Below are 21,788 nucleotides of genomic sequence, written 5' to 3'. Positions count from 1 at the left end.
ATTAAACTCATACTTCCCACCACTGTGAATTTGACAACAATCAGCATGGCTAGCTGAACTGCAATAAAATGTAGGATTATGCAACAGTGTAAAGTAAAATTACATTGATGAAATTTTAACCTTAAAAATGTCAAGTTATAGTGACCACAGTAACAGTGCCTCAGCTCTATGGCAGATGCCAAGTAAGATGATGATGAAATTAACACCATCATGGTGATAATGTTACATTTGTGGAAATAGGTGAACTGATGAATGAACATATCTGAATTTCTGGATTTCCCTGAGTAGAAAAAAATCTCAGCTAAAACCTCATATTAGTGTTAGTTACAGGTATTTTTTATTAAATGTAAACACACATGGAACCTAAGTTGAAATTGATAGGATTGTTGGTTAAATCATTCTAACCCACCACAACTATCTTATGACCAAATCAAAATGCAAGAGAATTAACCGGAATTCACTCCACTGTAAAGAGTAGACACACCAATCTTGAGTTTCTATTTTCAGCTTAGTACGCATAATAGGACAAGAGGGCAAAGGTAGAAATTAAAGAAAAACAAATTCCAGCCATCAGGAAGAATTTTTCACATGAGAATCATAACTGTTGGAACGCTCTATCAAGTAAGGTTAATGAGGCTAACAGCTAGCAGCCAAGGAACATAAAATTAGATGGCATCATGGGTGGATGACAAAAAGGAAGCAATTTTGTAATTATCCTGAAGGCAAGAATGCTTCTGATGCTCCTTGCATACCAACATACATACAGAAACACATTTGCCTTTCAGTTACATCTGCAAAATCTGATTACCATCCTTAGGGAAACTACACAGCATAAGTGACAGGATAACCTGGACCATGGGTTTTACAAAAGGTATATAGGAAGAGGAAGGGTTATTTTTCCTTAATGGGCTGTGGTTTAAAAACTAGGTTCATTTTTCTGATTTGCTGTATTTTGCAATTTTCTTATATTCACTTACAGCTTTATACAATAAGATAATACCTAGGAACTATGAGAAAATCTACTCTCGAAACTTTTCTCGTGGAATAACAAATATAAAAATTTCTCTGCATCACTCTTTGACTTGACACTTTGTGATAGTCTGATTATGAATCATATATTAACAAAATCAACATAATGTATCTTAGAAGGTTTTCAAATAGATGTTTTGGTAAGTGTCAAGTTGAAATTTCAGTTAAACAGATGTGTGGGTTTTGTGACATCCCCATAATGATTGATGCTTCATCATGTGCTAGTTAGCAGTTTTAAAAGTGACCTGGAAAAAACTATAAAATCTTCACCCACAAAGTTAACTCATGTCACAGAGATGGAGCACTATGAAGAAAAGAAAGCAACAATCTGATAAATTGCTAGGATTGGAGCAATAAAAATACATTTTAGTACTGCTCTCTGTAAATTCTTAACCTCAAACACAGAAACATTGGGCACACACAGTAGGAAGGACTGTTTTCAGGTTATCTGTTTCTCTAAAAGGAGGAACAGCAGGGTCTTGAGAAAACACCATTTCAACAAAGAGTTCCCAGTACCATACTTCAGTGAAAAATACAACATTATTCAGATTGTTATTCAGAGATGATACAACATTTGGCCACAAAGCTGAATTGAATAGAGGTAAGAAAGTTATGCTATATTCCTAGTTGATACTAGTGATATTCTTGGTCCAGTTGTGATTGACAATTTCAAAAACAAATGGATGAGAGTCATGAGCAGAGGTCAAAGACTTGAGAAAAAGGCTTCTGTTTAATGACAAATCACAGGAGGCTAATTTACATACTGTCATAAGCAGAAAATGACAATAGGAGTTTAAAACAGTTGTTTCACTAGATACCAGCTGTGTCATCAGTAATGATGTTGCTGTCATCAGCAATGGTCGTGGAAGACACCATCACAGACATGGCATTCTCCCAGCTTCATGCTCAAGCCTGTAATGTTCTGAAATAGGTTAAATGCCATAAACTGCATATATATACAGATATCAACATGACAAAACTAGTAATTCTGAGTTCTTAATCCACCTTGCAAATGTAAAACAAAATCTCAGTGACAGAATTTAAAGCTAGATAAATTTGGTCTGGAAATAAGGCAAACATCTGTATTAACTTATCGTAAGAGTCATTAACTACTGGAAAAACTTAGCAAGTGTTGTGGTAGATTCTCAGACATCAGAATATGGGATGTAATATTTCTCTAAAACCTGTGCTGTAATTCAAACATGAATTAAACTCAGGAAATTCTCATAGCCTGCATTTTAATATTAGTCTCATTCTAAAGATTCAATGTGTCTCTCTACAACAATTTGTCACATGAATCAACTGTACTCTATCAAACCAAGTTTGTATTTTCAGTGGGTGACAGGTGAGGATTGCAGATGAAAGAAAAGAAGACCTAACAGTTTAATGCTACAAGTCTTACATAAAAAAGTGTAATGTGGTGTAATGTCATAGGGCTGAAATGAATAGAATTCTCAGCTGGCTGCTCACATGATCATTATTTAAGTCAAACTCCAGACAAAACTTCACTGGGTAAGAACACATGCAGGTCAGAAATTTGGGGATATATTCTGACTCACTCTTCCAGGACCCTATTCTGAACTTCTGGCTCCTAGAAATTAAAAATTGAACATGCTTATAGTAAAACATTTCTCAGCTCAAACAGACAGATATGACATACAACTACAAAAACTGCAAAGCCAGAAAGTGCATATAATGCTAAGTCACTCATTATTACCTGAGGGAGGCTAGGAAAGCAAAACTTCAGTAACGATTAACATGAAATCACATTGTCAGCACACACAGGAGGCATTTCTATTAATTGTTACCCTGAACATTAAATTCAGTTAATCCTATTGTGTTCTGTTGCATCTCTCAGTAACCAACAGAAAAGGTTGAACGCTTACTGTCTGATCCAAAGTGTGCTCAATTCCATTGATTTAAAGGAGCTTTCTACAGATGTGCTGCAATCTCACTTTAAAAACTGAAAAGACAGACCATTTGATAGCACCTACTTAGATTATATTTTTCTGTTGAACATGCTGTTCTGCTTAAAAACTGGTGGCATGAAATGGCTCTCATAACATTGCAGTTAATCATTACAAAATAGTTAAGCTGGGGAAGCATTGTGCTCTTGAGTTGTTTAGACTCAAATCAATCAGTCACATGTCCTCAACAATCAGTATCCATGTGATAATATACCAAGATCTCACACTGCTACGTCTTTACAAAGTGGGCTGAATATACCATTTGGAAACATGACAATCTGGGGGCACGTCTAATGCAGCCCACGGCAACACAGTGCAGAGACCCAAAAACCTAATTTCAAAGAGCCTAACTTGGGTACAGTACCCAGCCTGAATAGCGTCGGTTCTAGTACATTTATAAAACCTGCTAGAGGAATTCATTAGGAATTCACTAGGAATAAGCTGCAGAAGCACAGAGCTTACTGAAAGTAACTTTTATCTTGGCAAGCTAGCCAGCTCAGTATCCTGCAGTGAAAGAAATCAGCAGACAACAGCATGCTACTGTGGGTACGGAAGGATATAACATTTCCTTCCCTGTTACTTTTCCAAGTTAAGAGGTATTACAGATAACGTAATGCAACTGCGTCATGGAGGTATGCTCTGGATGTTAAGGAGGATTTAACACCCTGTTTATAGGCTAACAGGGAGAACAAGTTCTCCCTCCTCCTTGCCGGGACAGGCAGTGCACACCTTCTGCATCACGTAGGCTAGGGCCCACCTGCACCGTGACTGCAGCAAGACCAACACCACCAGGATGGACAGGCAGTGAGCCCTGACTTGCTCGTGCTCATTGGTTCTCGACCATGGCTCTCATGTTGGGGTTATGTTTTAAGACAGTCTTCTGTGTGGCTCTGCTGCTGCGGAGGCTGATGGACAGTTTGAATCTCATGCTTGAAGGAGGAGAGCCATGTGGACCTACAGTGGTCCACATTTCCAGGTCTCCCGCAGGCTTGGTCCTGCAGCAGGACCCCTCAGGCAGATGCTCTCTGCTTCTACTTGTAAAATTCTGGAGCGTCCCCTTTCCTCAAGTCTCCAAGTTCTCTGGTATTTGTCTTGCTGCTTTTGGACGTGCAGAGATTTTGGGAACAGATCATCAGATCAAAAGGTCAGAAGTCTTTCCTGCTTGTGCTCTGGAGCACAGTCTTTGTGTACATTGCTCATTTGAGAGACACAAGGGACAGCTGATGTTACTGACCAGACCCTTTGAAAAGGTTAACCAGACTATCTAAAATTACACTCAGTTCTGAAGCGTCAGAAAAAAGTAAATTTCTTCAAGCTGTGGCAAAAATGAGTTGGTCTTTCATCCAAAAAAAAGAAAGCAAGAAACAAGCAACCCCCTTGCACTTGATTTTAATTCCGTACTCTCTCACCCCCTTTCATAAGGAAACAGTACTCCCTTTTGACAGTCTGCAATCTTGGAAGTAGGAAGATACAGCAGAAATTCTGGGATTGAACTCTCTGGCTGAAACAACTTCAGGGCAATCAGAGTGGACCACGAAAAGACAGAACAATGATCCCAGGCCTGGCTTCTCAACTACTGAGGAACAGCAGTATCCTCAAAGAGAAGGGTAAGGTTCATGCTTAGAGAAAAGCTGTATACAGAGGGGGATCTTTAGATGAGATGAAGAATCTTAGGAAGGTCTCTCCTGATATGATAGGAAAAAACAAAACAAAACAAACAAAAAAACCCACATTTTTTATGGGTAAATGGTTTGGGGAAGATGATACTTCTGTACAGATGAATAGATTACCATGGGGTTACCCATTATCACTAGGAGGTACCGTAACCTTGTTGCAGTCTGAAGAGTAAATTGTGAAAATACATGGCATGTGCACTTCCATATCCCTTTATCTCCTGAGAATGATGAACTTTATTTTCCCATTATGAATTTTTCTATTTGATGAAGTTATATGTGTACTTGTCTTAATGCAATATTTATTAAAAAAAAATAATTGGTAGCCCCAGATTGGTAGCCTCAAGGCTAAGAGTAAATGGCAGAGGCCACTCAGTCTACCTCTCATTCATAACAAATGACGGCTCTGCCTTAGTTCCTCTCTCCTTTTTTACAAATGTTAGTGGCTCTAAAGAAGATGGTGACCGATACACTAATAACAGGGAAATCACATTCATGGAAAATGACATACCATTAAGAATTAGTAAAAAATTACACTATTCCTAATTGGAGATGGTGCACTTCCAGTGAAACAGATGACCAGTCCAGACTCATTTTCATGGAAACTGGATTCTATACACAAAGGGTTCCCAAAATGCTAGTAAGATGTTTCTGATCTGGTCACAGTAACTGTCCTTAGTCCTTCTTTGGGTAAAACAATAGACTAGGTGGTTGAAAGCATGAAGCCCTGCATACCTACTAAGCAACACAGGACCATGTACGCATGTTGCTGTAGGGCTTGCATGGATTCCTTGCTCTGACAAATTCAAGACTACAGTCTCAGTCTTCAAAGTGATTTATGATCCAGCCTCAAGCTACCTTACTAATCACCCATCTACTCAATGGCGACCCTACGTAATACTATGTCCTTAAGGGACAATACAAACCTCAAGCAAGAGATTAGAGTTGTGAAAGCAGACGTAATATTTGCTTGAGGTTTGCTGACATCTCAGACTATTGAACACACCTTATCAAGAATGGCTCCAACCTTACCCCTTTGAAGGCAAAGAATTTATTCCCTCCTACATAGAAAAATAATCAGAAGATCAGTATTGGTCAAAGTATGTGTTGGATGGATGGTGTAAGATGTTTGGATCTTGATTTGATGGCATAAATTCCTAAAAGGAAATCAATATTCAAGAGAAACCTAAATTTTTCTAGATCGTTCCCTAGTCCACGGGCCATATGAGTTCATTTGGATAACCATTCCTTGGAAAGGGATTCAGGTATAGATGTCTGATGACTGAAACTGTTATGAAACTGCATGAAACTGTTAACATATTCTACTCCTTTGAGCCCATTTAAGCCTATTTACTCAAAGGAAAGGGGTACTGATTACTTCAGTCCCTGGGTCACTAAAAGGATGAAGTCCCAGGAAGTCCGCTCCTTATTCCCTGTGACTTGGGCTAAAGGTAAGCAGACTATCTCATAGGGAACTTTTTTTTTTTTTTTTTTTAAGGTAATATTAGTAGTTTCATAGATAGGGCAGAAAGGCTGTGATCTGCTAAACAATTCGAAACTGTTGCCATAGATGAGGACTGGAAAAGTAAGAAGCAAATCTAGACTGGAAACTGACACTATGTGACTCACAACCAATAAGCCTCAGTTTACAACAAATGAGAACAATTAAAACCCCTGCCTTCCACTGCTCACCCAGCCTTGTCTTTATACTAAAATCAGAAGGTAAAAGCACATTTTTCACATTCCCCTCATCTGACCACTCTGCGTAAATACAAAATCTATAGAAAGAGGGAGACAGATGAAGATGTACTGATGTTCTCATGCTTTTCAAGAACAGATGAAAGAGCAGTTGGGGAGTGCAGCTTAAGCCAGAAAACGAGCCTGTAGCCAAGTGCTACGTACTTGAGTCACTTGGGGACTTCTTCACTTGGGGAGGACTATCTTTCCTAACACTTGGGTACAATGAAGAGGACTAGTGAATGGTTTTTTGACTTGCTTTTGCAATTTTATTTCTGACCTGTTGCCATTTGCATGTTTTTACATGCTTATTTTTGTCCATTATTTTACTTACGTGATGCAGATACTGACAAACACGGCATCACAACATCATGAAACATCACATAAAGCTTCAAACAAGCTATCAGGACAGGATTTACTTTACTTATTCAAGCAGGTGACATAGCAATACAGTTGTGAAGCAAGCCACAAGTATTTAGAATGTTAACTGCTGCCTGCATTTTCTCACAATTTCTCAGCTGCTCATAAAGCAGCTTAGTTCTCATTCAGTCCTACACAGATAAAATTGCCCAACTCACTGACTTACGTGAGAAATGAGAGTGGGACCCTGACTTCCAGCCAATTAATCTGCATTGAGGTGTCACAGTCTGAGGCACACGTGCTATGTCTACATTAATATATTAAATATTCCCATGCCCTGCAGCTTGACCATCTGCACTGTTTAGCTGCTAGCAAGGTCCCTCGCATGCTTTTTGCTTGGGCTAGCAAGCTTTTGATTGCTTTGCTTCAGCACTCTCTCAAGACATTTCTCAGCACAATCTAAGGACCACAGGCAGTCTATAAGGGGCCATCCTGTTTTGCAAATGCAGGAGGCTAATTACTAAGGCTAATGACTATTATGGACATGGACAGACTGTGCCAGCTGGCCACAAGGGCAGAGAATACACCTGGGACTCTGCGGTTTGCAGTAAAGGACACAGCCTGAGAGGAAGCAGCCTGTGGGCTTTACTGAGTTAAGAGATACCAGATGTGCTGGCTACCTCATAAGCACATACAGCAGAGAGAAGATTTAGGCAACTCTATACCTTCTCTGACCATGCACCTGCAAATCACCTGGGGAAAATTCAGCTTCAGTCCCACACTGCGGGGGAAACGCTTGCATTTCCCCGCTTGCTTCCTTCTTCCAGCGAGTGCAACTGAAGATTTTCCAAGTGTCACGCAGAGACGCCTGGGCCGTTTTCCAGCAGGCTGTTTCTCTGGCTCCCGGCTCAGGGAGATATGCCGGCTTCCCATGCTCCGCGGCCCCAGCAGCTATTCCCAGCCCTGCGCGGGAGCGGCATTCCTTTCTGCCCACTCCCTGTGCTAAGGCTCAGCCCAGGACACGCCGGCAGCCCCGGTGGGCAGCCCCACTCTCCTTCCGGAGGGGCTCCCCGGGGCTTGCTTGGGGCACCGTGAGACTGTGACCAGGTGGCTGAACACCAGTTGCCCCGGGGTCAGTGGGGCTGCAGCCCAGATGTGACATGCCTTGCTGCATCTGCTCGCAGTGTGCAAACGAGGGTTGCACAGGCAGAGCAGGACCGAACCTCGCAGAAAGCCAATGCTGTGCAGAGCGTGAGGCGCACCCCAGCATGACAGGGAGGCCTGCTGAGCTCTCCCAGCTTCCCGCATCCACCTTAAGAAGTGATTCTGCTCCCCACGGCTGCCAGGCTGTGGTTTTGCAAGCGCGGGCAGGACCCGAGCATGGTATAGGCAGCAAATCACTGATTTGTACAAACTTTTTTTCTCACCCCCCAGTCTGGAGCTCTGCACGCCCGTGATGAAGAGCAGATGTTTTCTCACCCCCGCGTTTCCACAAGTCAGACATGCAGTGAGATGGCCAGTGTCCTGCTAAGCCAGGGGCTGCAGCCTCCCAAGGATGAGGATGGGCAGAAAGGCACCCGCATGGCTCTCTGCCTGTTGCACCAGCACCAGTGGCTGACATGTGGGCTCCGCAAGCTTGGCACTGCATGTAGCACTCACGAGCTCAGAGCTGCGCTTTGGGACAGAGCTGCAATCTGAGACAGTGATAGTTACTTGTTTTCTAAAGACACAAACAGAAATAAAAAGATCAACAACAACAAAAAACTTTTGGCAAAGCATGACAAGTAGAAGGGTCTGTGTTGTATCCAAAATACTTCTCAGATACTTCTTTTTACTCAGCCTGGTTACATTGTCAGAAGGTAATTTTGACCAGCAAAGAACTTTTAAGAGCCTTATGAAATAAAAAGGAAAAGTATAGCTGGAATAAAAAATTTGTTACATGGCTTCATCAGTCAATGGCGAAGGGAGGTTTGGGCATGATCTGCAGCTAAAACCTGCCAAAAAACAAGCCAAGCCCTATTTATCTGAATGATCTTCACTTGCTGAGTTCAGAAAGCTACTTCAAAATAAAGGTTGGGATTACTTAGGAATAAATAGGACATCTGAAATATCCCAAGCAAGTGTACATCATTAGGAACAGATATGATCTAAAAATTCTTCTGAACTTGCACATATAAAATAATTTTAAAAAAGCACTTGCCAGTAATAGAATGCACAACACATTGCAAAATGCAATGTATGGTTGGAAGGAAACAAACTTTGCTATACACAAACATGGGGGAAAAAATATTCCGGAATATAAACTACCTGGAAGAATTCTAAAGACAGACTCTCTGTGATGGACATAGTAACAGCACACACCTCTCTTCTGCCTGCAAAGTATTTGCAGCGCCTTTTGGGTTACAGAGCAAAGCTTATTTTATGGGATGGAGTGGCAGTTTGCAAGGAAAGAAAGCTGTTAGTAGAAATATATATTTCTTCCTGTGCTACAAGGACTATTCTTGGTGATCAGATGAAAGTTATATTTTTTATTTTTTTAATATTTATTTATGCATTAAAACAGATGTCTGACTGAAAACTTTAATGGAGATCCTTGCCTTGGACATAAAGAAATGGATTATAATGGTGAAACAAAGACTTGGTGTCTGACCCCAGTGACCATCCCCAGCCCTGCTGACTGCTGTGGGCATGTACCAGCCTGTGAGGCCTTGTCTGCCTCTCCGCCCTGGCTGACATTTCCCATCCCCAGCTCCCCTGCCCCAAGGAGCAGCACCCTGCACTGTCTCTGAGTACAGAAAGTCCCTACTACTCCTCCTTCTTGGGCTACACAACTGCAATACCCTAATGGTGGGACCGTAGAAACTGCACATTATTTTACTGTAAACTGAGTGAGTCAACTGCTGCTGTCCAACTAGTTGCTGCAATTTGTAAGAAAATAACTGTTGATAAATACCTGTAAATACTGCAAATCTTATTGAGCTTTTTGCTCCCTGGGAGAAAACAAGGTATTCCAAATAGTGTAAAACATTAGTTTCCTAAGGGAGATAAGGGAAGATAAGCTGCAGCCTTTGGCAAGCAAAAGCGTCATAACAGTCGACTGCAAGATCACCTCTGAATCCTTCAAGATCTTGGATCAGTATAATGCAATATGAAGAACGTTCTACTCTTTGCCTTAGAAATACAAAAGGAAAGAACTGATAAAAAATACTCTAGTTTCAGGCAAGAAATTCACCCATGCAAAAAGAAAGAGAGATCCACTCAAACAACCTGTGCTCTAAACTACTCAATCAAAACGTTTGTAACACGTGCCAGTTTATAGACATAGCTGAATAAGCCACAACACAGTTTTACATTTTGGTTAAGTGTATTCTGTTTAGGCTTAGAAAATATTTTTTTTTTCACAAAATTAAAAAAATATAGCTTTAGAGCCATAATGCATAAAGACTTCCTGTGGTGCAATTACTACACAACAAAAGCCAGACTTACTACTTTATAAGTTCATGGAAAAACAATGTTTAATTTTTGAAACCACTCAGCTGCTTTCAGATAAAGGTGACAAAATAAGTAGATCCTTTTATTACATGATAATGTACCATGACAGGATTCTTGTCTCTCAGTGTCAACATTTTAACCTCTGAGAAATATGGGAAGCTGCCAAAACTCTGTCTCTTCTACCAAATACAGCAAAACATGAGTATATCTTATGCCATTTAATAAATCTAAAAGACAGAATTACACTGAATATATTCTTGCAAACATCCCTTGAGCGTGCTCCTATCTGCTCACAAGAAAAAGTGAGTCAAGAGTCTACATATGGCTTTCCACTGAGAGATTACAGAACAAGGGCATGTACAAGAACCTCTTTCCATTGTTAACACCAGGGAGACAAAGTATATTGCTTCTGGTGTATCCAGTTCTTGCATGAGTAACTTTAACCAGTGTTACAGGACACGCCTGTATACAAAGATTGGTCTGATTTAATACATATAGACATGGCAGAAATCTACCTAGGAAGAATGATTAATCCATAAGAAATTAGGCTGAGCATTGGTTTCGTAGGCATGACAGCTAAAAAGATTTTCACTAAGTATTTGAGGAATAATAAGGGAGTGTAACATTTAAGGAAACTCTCTTACTGATGAGTGGAGCAGACAGCATATGAGAAAGGAAGGACCAGAAGAAAGGAATTCATAGCTATAGAACAAGACTATTTCCATATATGTAATACTCGCAGAGAGTGTGTTAGTCTGTCTGACATTGTAAAGATGCTGTCAGGTGAAATCCTGGCTCTGATAAATTAAAAAAAAAAAATCCCATTTGGGCAGCCATCCTGCTGCCCATCTACAGCATGATGCACTATAACACTCATCATGATGGGGACACCACTGTCAGATCAAGGCATGACAGTGTCAGTGGAAGTGAGGGGTTGTGCCTCCTGCAGCTGCCTGCAAACTACCTATTTCACTCAGGACCCCTCACAGTTCTTTAATGGAGTTGCTACTTCTTCACATCTTTGTGACTGAACACAGAAAGAGTCCTCTCCAAACTACCCAGTAATTCTTTCAGGGTTCAAAGAAATAGTGAATAAAGTGATCAGATATACTGGGAGGCTCCCCTAAATGATGTTTTTCTTTTTTTTCCACATATCATTATTCTGTCCAATTTTTCTTATAAAACACCGTTATTGAAAGATGAACCAAATTGTACACTCAGCTAAACAGACATGAAAAAGCCATGACCGCAAGCTAGTGGAATTGTCCCAAATCACCCCATTGCAGTGGTGAAATGAAATTGTTCTAAAATAGGACTGCCACATTTCTCTTTGGGAGATTTACTAGACAGAGCTGTTTCTTTAGTAGTGCACCGGTAAGGAGTACGATATTTGCAGGAAGTGATGGACTCACTTTGCAAGCCCTAAGGAATGTAGCAGAAGAAGTTGATACATCAGATTGACTACTCATTCCTATGTCACCTGTGCAGTATGCAAATTTTGCACACTGTGATCTTGGTGCATGCATTCACAGTGGACATGGCCAGCAGGGTGGGCTGAGTGATTGATCCACCCCTAGCCTCTTTTGGCCTGGAAATCCTGGGTCAACAAAAAGAGTCCTCCTATTTCCACCAGATAAAAGTTTCCAGATGGAAAAAAAAGGTACACATCTGGGAAAACTTGGATATATGACAGCTGCAGAGCACTGACACATAACTTAGAGCATCAACTTTTGTTAGCAACCTCATTTTACTACAAAGTCAGCAGAAAGAAGTACATAGCACTGTTGGCTTTATCCTCTCTTTGTAGGGCTTGTTGCCCTCCTTGATGCCATCCCCCCGAATATATCCCTTTACAATATCACAGAAGTAAACAGAATCATATTCCGTACACTACTTTGACTCTACATTATTTCTCCATAAATCTTTCTGTACATCTATATATGTTGTTCTTTTTAAATACCTATCAGTTGTGATCGGTTATTCGTAGTTATTTTTGCAAATGTTATTCTAACTTACTCTCTCTTGACTTTCTTTCTTTAGTCTGACATTCATTCCCCTCTTTGCTATGATTCCACTGCTCTCACCAGCATTTAGCTTTTTTTAAAAAGTGTTTTTCATTAGGAGCAGTTAAAAAAAATATACTAAGAGGGCACCAATAAGGTCATCAAATATTACAAAGCTATTTAGAAAGAAGTGTGCTTTGGGAAAGACAGGGAAAAATCATCATCAGTAGAAGGTATATTCTCTCTGAAAAGGCAAAAAAATGTATTTTGGATGCAATACACTTGCAGTGAGAGAAACAGGGAGAAATTTGTGAACTTGGCTAAACTTTGGGTAGTTAACACAATTTTATTTAAGCCAGATGAACATTTAAATCTACAATTTAGAACAGTTTCAAATTTATTCGAGGCCTTTAACATCACCAGCCAGCATATGCCAAAGACTGCTAAAAATAACTGGGGCCTGATCCACTCCATTTGGCTGTCTCCCCTAGTATTTCCATCCAGGGACTTCTCTTGCCTAGCTCTCTTTGAGCCTGAAGCTGGAGTCCTCTCCTCTGGCCAAAGACACCATTACTTCTGCCCCGATCCTCTGATATTCTAAACATCCTCTTTCTTTTTCTTCCTCTCATTTCTTTCTCTGCTCAGAAACATCCACTCCATAGCAACTACAACAGTCTGCCAGACACGGTGTCCAGTCAAATGTTCTGGGTTCCCTTCTTTCTCCCTCCTTGCTGGCTTTCTCCTTCATCTCATTCCAGTGTCCTCCTATATATAACGTCACTCATTCAGCAATGCTTACCTCCACCAACTGGAACCCATTCTCATATATGGCTGTTGAATTCAGCTGCTCTGCTTGTCTTATTACAGGCAGAAGAATGATTTTTAAGATCTGGTCTAACAGTCTTTAATAACTCATAACGATTTTTGATGATGACCGCCAGCGGCCCACCAGTAAGTACTCAGGTGCTGCTGCTTCCCACATGTCTACTTTATCACTTTGCAGACACATTCAGACGGGGGCTGTCGCTGCGAGGAGCGAGATGCCCGCCTCTCACTCCCAGCTGCTGGCTCCCAGGGCTGTGACAGCCCAAGTTTCCATGAATGCACGTGGGGATCTGAGCAAAGCTAAAGTTAGCTCTCCACACTCTTCTCTTTTTGGGTTAGTTTAAACCAATAATTTTCCAGTTCAGCTCGACACGTGACTATAGAAAGATCTGTGCTGGCTGAGGGAAGGGAGGGGCACTTGGGTGGAAAATGGGATAAATACTTTGGTAGCAATGCGGCTCTAATTCTTTATGGAAAGATGATCATACTTCTCACTCACATGCACAGGAGTGTTTCATCTCCTAAGCAGCTGCCACTATAGAACTGCTCATCAGGGAAACCGGACCTCCACAGAGGCCAACTTAATCTTCCATGAAATTCTGGGGAAAACATCACTTTCAAGGAGATTCAAGGAGCCATGACCAGACTGCATGCACTAACTTGAGGAGGTAGCTCAGATACCTCCTTGGTATCCCTCTGCATTAACCCTGCAGCCTGCAGTCTACAAGCAAGAACATGAAGGAGAGTAAATCATCCCACGCTATGGCTAAAGCTCAGGTATCACGCTACGCGCTCTGCAGCACACCTTCAGAAAAAGAAGAGGCAAACCACAAATGACACTGTTTTAGGTCAACTGATCCCAGTGATTTCATTACTGGACCTAAAATGCTTGCATTGTCATCAGCCTGTTCTGGTTTCAATAGCACGTGGTAGCATCATTCCTTTCGCGCAACTCAGTAGAAGGATGACGCCACCAAAAGATCGTGGCAAAGAAAAATAGCACATGACACTTGAGGGCCTCACTCGCTGCCCTTCCTGTGGGGCTATGGGTCTTGTCTGCCAGCTTTTGCTTGGCCACGATGGGGAGAAACTCCCCCAACACCCCACCTGGCACAACCTGCCATGCAGACCGAAGGGCAAACTGCAGCGACAATCGTGTGCCACAATATCTGCTGCAAAAGCCCTGGTATTTCCTGCTTCTTAAGACATTATGCCATCTCCCTGCAAAGACATAACCACACCAGGTATCCATGAGGAGTGTAAAGTAATAAAAAGGGGTAAAAGCTGCAGCTGCAGAGAGTGGGATTAAAATGTAAGTAGGATAGCTCTTAAAAAAGGTAACTGAGGTGCAACTTGGCCTCACACATGACCACAGATCCTCACCCCCACTTGGTGGCTGACAGATGTGGCCACAAGCCAAGTCTCAGCAGCCTTCCAGTCTGCAGCATTCAGGCCTGATCCAAAGCCTACTCTCAATAAAGAAAATCTTCCTAGTAAATTCACCAAACTTTGGGACAGGCATATTCAAACTCTTCCAGTTCTTTCACAGCCTCATAACAGTGACCGGAGAGTTAAAATAACTTCTGTTTACATCAACACCTCGAGCTGATAGTCACAATCACCTATTACAACATTTAACTTACTGATTTTGATTTTTTTGGGTTTAATGATTTAAACAACAATGTACTTATTAGCATGCCTGTGACTTCTAAAATGAAGCCATAGGTTCAGATTCTCAGTGCTCAGATGAGGTCTGTACTTAACCGAAGGCATTTCACCTGTAGGTTACCTTCCCCCAAGTACCCCCTGGTATCTACAGCACCGCATTTTTGTCCCACCCATCTGCCCTGGTGCTTTTCATATGAAAATGAAATGTCTTGGGGCTTGCTTCTAATCACTCGCTGTTACTTTAACAGCTTAACCAGCCTGAGCAAAAGTAACCGTGGAATACTTCAAAGCACCTGACAGCGAAGTCTCAGGCTTCTCTGCTAGACATCGTGCTGTCGAAGGCAGTAATCTGCCAGGCTTGCGGGGCTGATTTGTCGGTTGTTTCTTTTAACGGCACGATAGATAAAGCCATCTGGCAAAGGAAAGCGCAGTTCCTCACTCGCCGGTGCCAAGGGAACTGCTTCTGCCTTCCCCCTCCTCGGTAAGAGTCGCACGGCGTTTTGTTTTACTTACAGCATCTACTCTGACGGCTGACAGCACCACCTCCAGCAGGACCAGCACGACCCCCAGATCCCTGCACGGAGAGGGGAACAAGCTCAGTGTTGCTGCAAGCGAGCACAAACACAAGCACGTGATAGACCTCCGCGGCTTAAGGTGACAAGGCGACTTCGGAAAAGTTGTTCCCCGCAGCTCCCCCCCGCTCCCCGGGCGGATTTACTTACTGACAAACCAAACCACGCGCGCTGGGAAGCTGCGAGATGTCCATCTTCGCTCCTTCCCAGCCCGGGGGCTCCGCTCACGGCTTCCTCTCGCCGCCGGGCCGTCCCCTGCGAGCCGAGCCGAGCCCGTTCCCGACGCCGGGCACCCTCCGGAGCTCGGCGAGGCGCTGCCGGGGGCGGGGGCTCGCAGCCGCCCTGCCCGGGACGCCCCCGGCCCCTGCCCCGCTCCGCGCCCGCTCCGCTCCTCTCCGCGCCCTCCCGGGCGGCCGCGGCGGTGTGGGGCGAGGAAGCGGCGCCTCTCCCCCCGCCGCCCGCCCGCACCCACCCGTGGCGGGCGGAGGAGGAGGAGGAGGAGGAGGAGGAGGAGGAGGAACCGCGGGGAGCGGGCGAGGTTGCGCGCTCCCAGGGTCTCCGCCCGGGGGGAGGAGAGGGGGCTGCCGCCGCCCATCGGTTACGGCGAGGCGAGTCCCTCGCATTGCAGGCGCCGCGGCCGCCACGGAGGGGAGAGGCACGGCTTTGGGGCCGGCCCCGCGGAGCCCCCACGCCGAGCCGCCGGCACGGTGCGCGGCAGCATGCGGCTCTGGCTGGGCTTCGGGCTGCTGCTCAGCGCCGAGCTCGGCGCCGTGGCCGCCGCGGTGAGTACGAGGGGGCTGCCCCCGCGCCCCCATCGGACCCCCTCTTCTGGGGACGGGACCCGAGGGACCGGGGATCCCCCGGAATCGCGCGGGGGGTCTCCGCGGGTGGGGAGGCGCGGCGGTCAGGTGGGGGACCGGAGGGGATGCCCGGCTGCCCCGCCGCTTCCCTGCGCGGGTGCGGAGCGGGACCGAGCGCGGGGCGCCGCGGGATGGCCGCGGGGTCCGGGTCCGGGTCTGGGTTTGGGTCCGGGTCTGGGTTTGGGTTTGGGTCCGAGCTCCGGGCACGGCCCCGCCGTGGTCTCGCTGCCCCCCGGCTCCTCGGGGAACACCTCGGGGTTGGGAGGGAGGATGGAGAGCGCAGCCGGGACCTAAAGCAGCGAGGGCGTCCGGAGAGTGATAAACAAAACAAAACAAAACGGAAAGGTGAGCTTTTGTAGGGAAAAACAGCGACAAAAAAATCGGTTGGCTGCTTGGATTCAAAGTGTCGTGCTCGCTGCCTTTGACCCCCGTGATGGGCAGTCGGCCGGAGACCAGGAAGGATTCTGATGTTAATGATTAAAGTTCAGTTCTGGCACCTTTCCCGACAGAGCGAGATTCAGCTGCAGACATGTAAAATCGAAAGTATGCAAGTAGTCTGAAAGTTTTGCTAAGGGAGCTAATTTTATCCCTGAGATATTAGCTACCCGCTGTCCGTAAGTCAAAGGACTCTGTTTCCTGGTGCTCCTGAAGTATTTTGCAGTCCCTCGGACCTTCTCTCCCCTAAGCAAAGGCAGTTGACATGATAATGCGAACTGGGTCATCTTCTCATGGTCTCTGGTTTCTTGCTTTTGGGAAGTTTGACCCCGTAGTAGTGAAATCCAGAGGTGCAGAAAACTTCAGTAGGCATGGACAGATGGGTTGTTTGCCACATTCCCTGCCATAAATGTAAGATCTGGCATTTTAAGCAGTGAAGGAAGAAGCAGAGAGGGTCATTGTAAACTTGTTTTCTGCAGAATGCAAGTTCTATATTGAACTGCATTTTCTGTGTGACCATGGGGATGGTATCTATGCCTTGGATCAGCTGAAGTCAGAAATGCACTGAACTTCTGACGTTTGATCTGTTGCTCCTAGGCTGATAGTATCAGGCTTGCAGTGAGGCAGTAAATCACTTGGTGATGCACCTTTGGGATGATTCACCCATCATTTGGCATTAAATTGTCTTCCTTTCAGGATATAATTAAATTTAATTAATTAAAATCTTTTGAGGTAAATCATTCATGTTTGAGTTCTGAATTTGGTGTTCCTAGAGGTATAAATGTCTCTCTGTGAAATACGTTCCCACCTTGCACAGTTTAAGTGAAGTCATTGGGTAAACCAAGGCTGTCAGTCACAGACAGACAGCTACGTGAGGAAGACGTGCACATTAAAAGAAAATTCGAGCTTTAATATCAGTTATACAATTTCAAGTCTTCCATAGCAACCCTGAATTGTTCTAAAGTTGTCCTGTGTGTGCAGGATAAGTTGCTGTATTCACATCAAGGCTCCTTAATGTGATCTGGAGCTGTTAATTATGTTACGGAGCTGTCACACTATTAACCACTCTTTCTGTGCTATGCTGGCTGCAGATTGCTCCCGATCGGTGCCACCAGGAAACACAAGCATGCCATGCCCTGGAAGCCGAGCTCCTTGTGGCTTTATTGCCGTGGATGAACTTTCAGCCATGCAGGGGTAGCCTTTCGCTGAGTGCCGTTCTGCCAGCACCGTCCCCAGCAGCTCCCCAAAGGCGCTGGGGCCTGCTTCTCTCTGGAGAGCCTAGAGCCGGCTCGGTGCGCCCGGGTAATGGTGGCTGAGTGGGGCTGTCGCATGGGCCTCGTTCTCCTGCTTTCTGAGGGCTGGCGGGGCTGGTCCCATGTTCACGTTGTCCTCGTCCAAATGTGTCCCTGCTGCTTGGTTGCTCTGTTTATGTTTGAGCAACGGTTGTGTTAAAAGAGGTAGGAGAGGTTGCATGCAGCACTGGGGGTGACAGGCTGAAGGAAGCAGCTGGTTCTTTCCTGCCCTGAAATAGCTTGTATCAGCTAGATGAAAAAATCCTTATACTTGTGCAGCCACCGTCTTGTCATGCTCTTAGTCATCCTGTGGCCTTCATCACAGAATCACTGAGGCTGGGGGCACTTTGCAGAACGACTCATCCAAACCCTGCCCAGAGTGGGCTGCTCAGGGCCATGTCCTGTGGGGTTCTGAGCACCTCCAAGTATGGAGACTCCACAGCCCCTCTGTGCAACCCGTCCCAGTGCTCAGTAGACATGTTTCTTCATAGTTCTCCTCGTGGTTGTGCAGGAGTGACTAGCTAAAACTTGAGGTCATGTCAGCGAGGGCAAATGTAGCAGAAGCAGCTTGTGCTGTTTTGCTCGCAGGGATTCTGCAGAGTAACAGGGCTGACAGTAAAAAACTCTTTTTATCACTGACTTACTCATGATTAAATACATACAAGGAGACTGGGAAGGACTGCTCTCACGTCAGCATTTGATGCAGCAAAGCCAGCCTGGAGCCAGTTGCTGTCAGGACCCCGTGCCCTAGTGCACAACAGGGGACCACTCCTTTGCAGCTCCCATGGGGACCATGCCAGGGTGTGAAATGGCACTACGAAGTGCACCCACATGTGGCACTGGAAGCTCAAAGCATTTTATGTTCACCCATTATCATTGAAATATTAATTATAGCTGATTTGGGCTTTTGTACTGTTCCGTGTTTTTCTCAGGAGATTTATTTTCAAATTGTAAGGGGAGCAGAGCAGAAGACAGGGCAGCAGTTTACGGTGTTTTCAGGCCAGACTGAGAGAGAGCTCCCATGAGGCGGTTACAGGAGAAACTTGTTTTGATGGATCTCTGCAGGGGCTCTCATTTCTGACACTCTTCAAGCTGCCGCTTCCTTTGGAGAAAGTCTGCTTCCTAGCATTAGTACTGCTTGGTTGAGAGGTGACAATGCCATGGAAATCCTGGTTTCGTGTTTTGATACCCTCTCCACACCACTGCAGATGCCTTCTGTGTGTTTTCTGAAATGGAGCAAGATCTCCTGGCTGCATTTAAGTAACGGGGCAGATCGTTCTTGACACGAGCAGGCTGGGTGCTGGTGGGAGGCCAGGAGATCCCTGTCCCCGGGTGAGCCCTGCCTGGGGCATGTGCCCCAGCAGAGGCTAGGATGAGGCTGCTCTGCCCTTTTCCCCCTCATGCCTTCCTCTCACCACCCTCCTGTTTTGAAATCATAAAACCACAACCAACCAACCAAACAAAAAAACCCTGCTCCCAACTAGTCTGAATGATTTTTCTGTTCTGATTATGTTAAAAGCAGTTTATTGAGACAAAGGCAGGTAAACCAAGGGCAGATAAAAGAAATGACTAAAGAGGCCTGGATGACTGACAGCAGTTCACTTGGGTATGCTTTTACTAGTGAAATCAGGCTATGCTGGGCACCTGCCTTCTGCAGCCTTTCATGCCTAGCACTGTGACTGTCTGGTGTTGAGAGACTCAGCTCACCTCTCCCTCAAGGCCATTTGAGATCCTTGTCCCTAAATGACCTCAAGGACTTGTCTTGTTGACGCTAGGAGCACGTCTAACAAACCCTGGCAAGTTTTAGTTTAGGATGGAGATATGGTTATTGTAATTCAGAAGATGTGGCCAGAAGGAGAGACCCAAATGACTTCCGCAGAGTTAAGCACCTCCCAGGCTAGAAGGCATCCCTGAGAAATGGGAGATGAGGGTCGATTCCCCCTGCCAGGCTGTGGTGGGACACAAGAAGGTGTGAAGAAGGACAGCACTCTCCCTTGCTCCTGTAGGAGCTGGGTGGCCTGATAGGAAGGGGTGTGGGACTGGGGGTGGTAGATGGTGCACTGCAGAGAGAGATGAGAGCATGGACAGGAATGTGGACTTCCAGCTGGGAGACTCAGATGCCATCTCCTCCCATGTGATTCCTAGTGTGGTCTGTAGCCTTGTTGTTACAGGAACTGCACTTGCCCAGGAGGTGGGAGAGGTGGATGAATCCCTCTGGGCAGAAGGGGAATTGAGATGAGTGGCCCAGCTTCCCCAGGGACACCACTGTTGCATGAGAAGGGCATAGTAGTGGCTGCTCCTCCAATCCTGTATCAGAGCAAGAGTAACCCAGTTCTGCATCCCTCAGGTATTTGAGGTTGGCTACTTGCATATAGGAGAGGGACTGTGGCCTCAGAGCTGAGCTAGCACCTGCTTGTGAGCAGTGGTTTTGGGAGGGGAGAGTGTGGAAGGGGGTCTGGAGAGGCGGGTTGCTTCAGGAGCACATACGAGGTTGCTGCCGGCTGTGTTCGAGCACCACCAACTGAGCACACCAGTGATGGAGATCTCAGCCAGCCTCCCCCCCCGAGCAATCCTGACTCATCTTCGTCAGCCCCTTCCTGCAGCCAGCTGTACAGCGTCAGCAGGCACAAGTGCATTTCTGAACCGTCATCCCAAGTAGCACAGTTCTCACTTCTGGGCGCTCGTGTGTGTTCAGTGTCTTCAGAACTACTGCAGTATTTCATCGCAGCTCATCTGCTTAGCATTTGTAGTCCTGGGATATATAGTTAGGTTGTATGGGGTCTGAGGTTATGCTGGTTGTATATGCTGTCGGTTGCCATGATCACGTAAAGAAATGTAGGATAGCTGCTTTAGGCAGCTAAGACAATTGTTTAAAAATGTCAGAAACCATCTCTAGGGATAGGCTTGTGAATATTGTTCTTTTTATAGAACTAGACTAAACAAGATTCAACAACCTCAACATGAGAATAAATTGACTTACTTCATCAGTGTTTAAAAGTTACGTAGTGCTCCCTTCCCAGAATTTCCGCTGATATTACAAAGGCGTTTGACACCTTGCAAAATATGGCCAAAGGGAGAAATTTGGGCATAGGCTATAACCTGACTGAAATAGCAACCAGCGTAGATAGGGAGCATTTGAATATATGAAGCACTGCTACAATTTAATGATGTTTGTGGGAAGATAAATTTTGACTTCTCTGGCTTGTGGCTGGCTGGGATTATTCTTGGTAATTTAATACATCAGAAAAGCATGTGGCATTAGCCCTCCAAGAGTCTTTATATAGCAGTATCTTGGACAATGTGGACATAAATGCAGAACAAATTAAAACATTGTTGACATATATCAGTTACTGTCATTGTGCCATTCTAATCTGCAGTGACTTTCAGTAAAGAGAAAGGCAAATGTATACTTTGTAAGTAATGTAAGTAGAAAATACAAAAAAACATGGTCTGCCATTACTCTCTGACATGTATAAACAGATAAAGAATGACCAAAAGATTTAATCAGAAAAAATGTGTCTATTTCAGTTTTATGTTTCTACTTAGTATTGAGAAAAATACATGTATACAACTAATCAGGATTGAGTAAGTATTTCTGAACTGAAAAGATGACTGTTTAACCTCCGTTTATCTTTGAGATATTCTCTTAGAGGAAGGCAGAGCCTGGATAAATGTTCTAAAGAAAAAAAAAAGTGTGTACTTAAAAGCACCTTTGCTTCCAGTTCCTCGTACTTCTGGATACTCTATTCTGCTCTAGATTTGGTTCTTACTGCTTTAATTGATCAAGTGTCTCAACTGGGTGTTTCTTTGGAAATCTCTTACAGCCTGCATCCCATTGTGCCTACCTCCATCATATTTTCAACCCAGGCAAAAAC

At 44.6% G+C, this 21,788-nt stretch overlaps 2 protein-coding genes across 4 annotated transcripts in view; one reads left to right on the top strand and one right to left on the bottom strand.

Moving 5' to 3' along the window:
- Nucleotides 1–15,626, bottom strand: part of COL4A2 (collagen type IV alpha 2 chain) — a 138,716-nt gene extending 123,090 nt beyond the window's left edge. Inside the window, exons 1-2 of one of the 2 annotated variants that reach the window (XM_035565603.2) lie at nucleotides 15,477–15,626; nucleotides 15,268–15,328 (exon numbers count right to left, since the gene is read on the bottom strand). In XM_035565603.2, coding sequence (XP_035421496.1) covers nucleotides 15,268–15,328; nucleotides 15,477–15,520 — 105 coding nt within the window. In that variant the 5' untranslated portion in view covers nucleotides 15,521–15,626. The remainder of the gene's footprint in view (nucleotides 1–15,267; nucleotides 15,329–15,476) is intronic. The other variant, XM_035565604.2, reaches the window with a different exon arrangement.
- A 340-nt stretch (nucleotides 15,627–15,966) lies between these two features.
- Nucleotides 15,967–21,788, top strand: part of COL4A1 (collagen type IV alpha 1 chain) — a 132,106-nt gene continuing 126,284 nt past the window's right edge. For both annotated transcript variants that reach the window (XM_035565605.2, XM_050708416.1), the window contains exon 1: nucleotides 15,967–16,108. In XM_035565605.2, the coding sequence (XP_035421498.1) occupies nucleotides 16,046–16,108 (63 nt within the window). In that variant the 5' untranslated portion in view covers nucleotides 15,967–16,045. The remainder of the gene's footprint in view (nucleotides 16,109–21,788) is intronic.

This window comes from Cygnus atratus, chromosome 1 (assembly GCF_013377495.2).
Source record: "Cygnus atratus isolate AKBS03 ecotype Queensland, Australia chromosome 1, CAtr_DNAZoo_HiC_assembly, whole genome shotgun sequence".
Lineage (NCBI taxonomy): Eukaryota > Metazoa > Chordata > Aves > Anseriformes > Anatidae > Cygnus > Cygnus atratus.
This window is presented reverse-complemented; position numbering and strand designations above follow the sequence as displayed.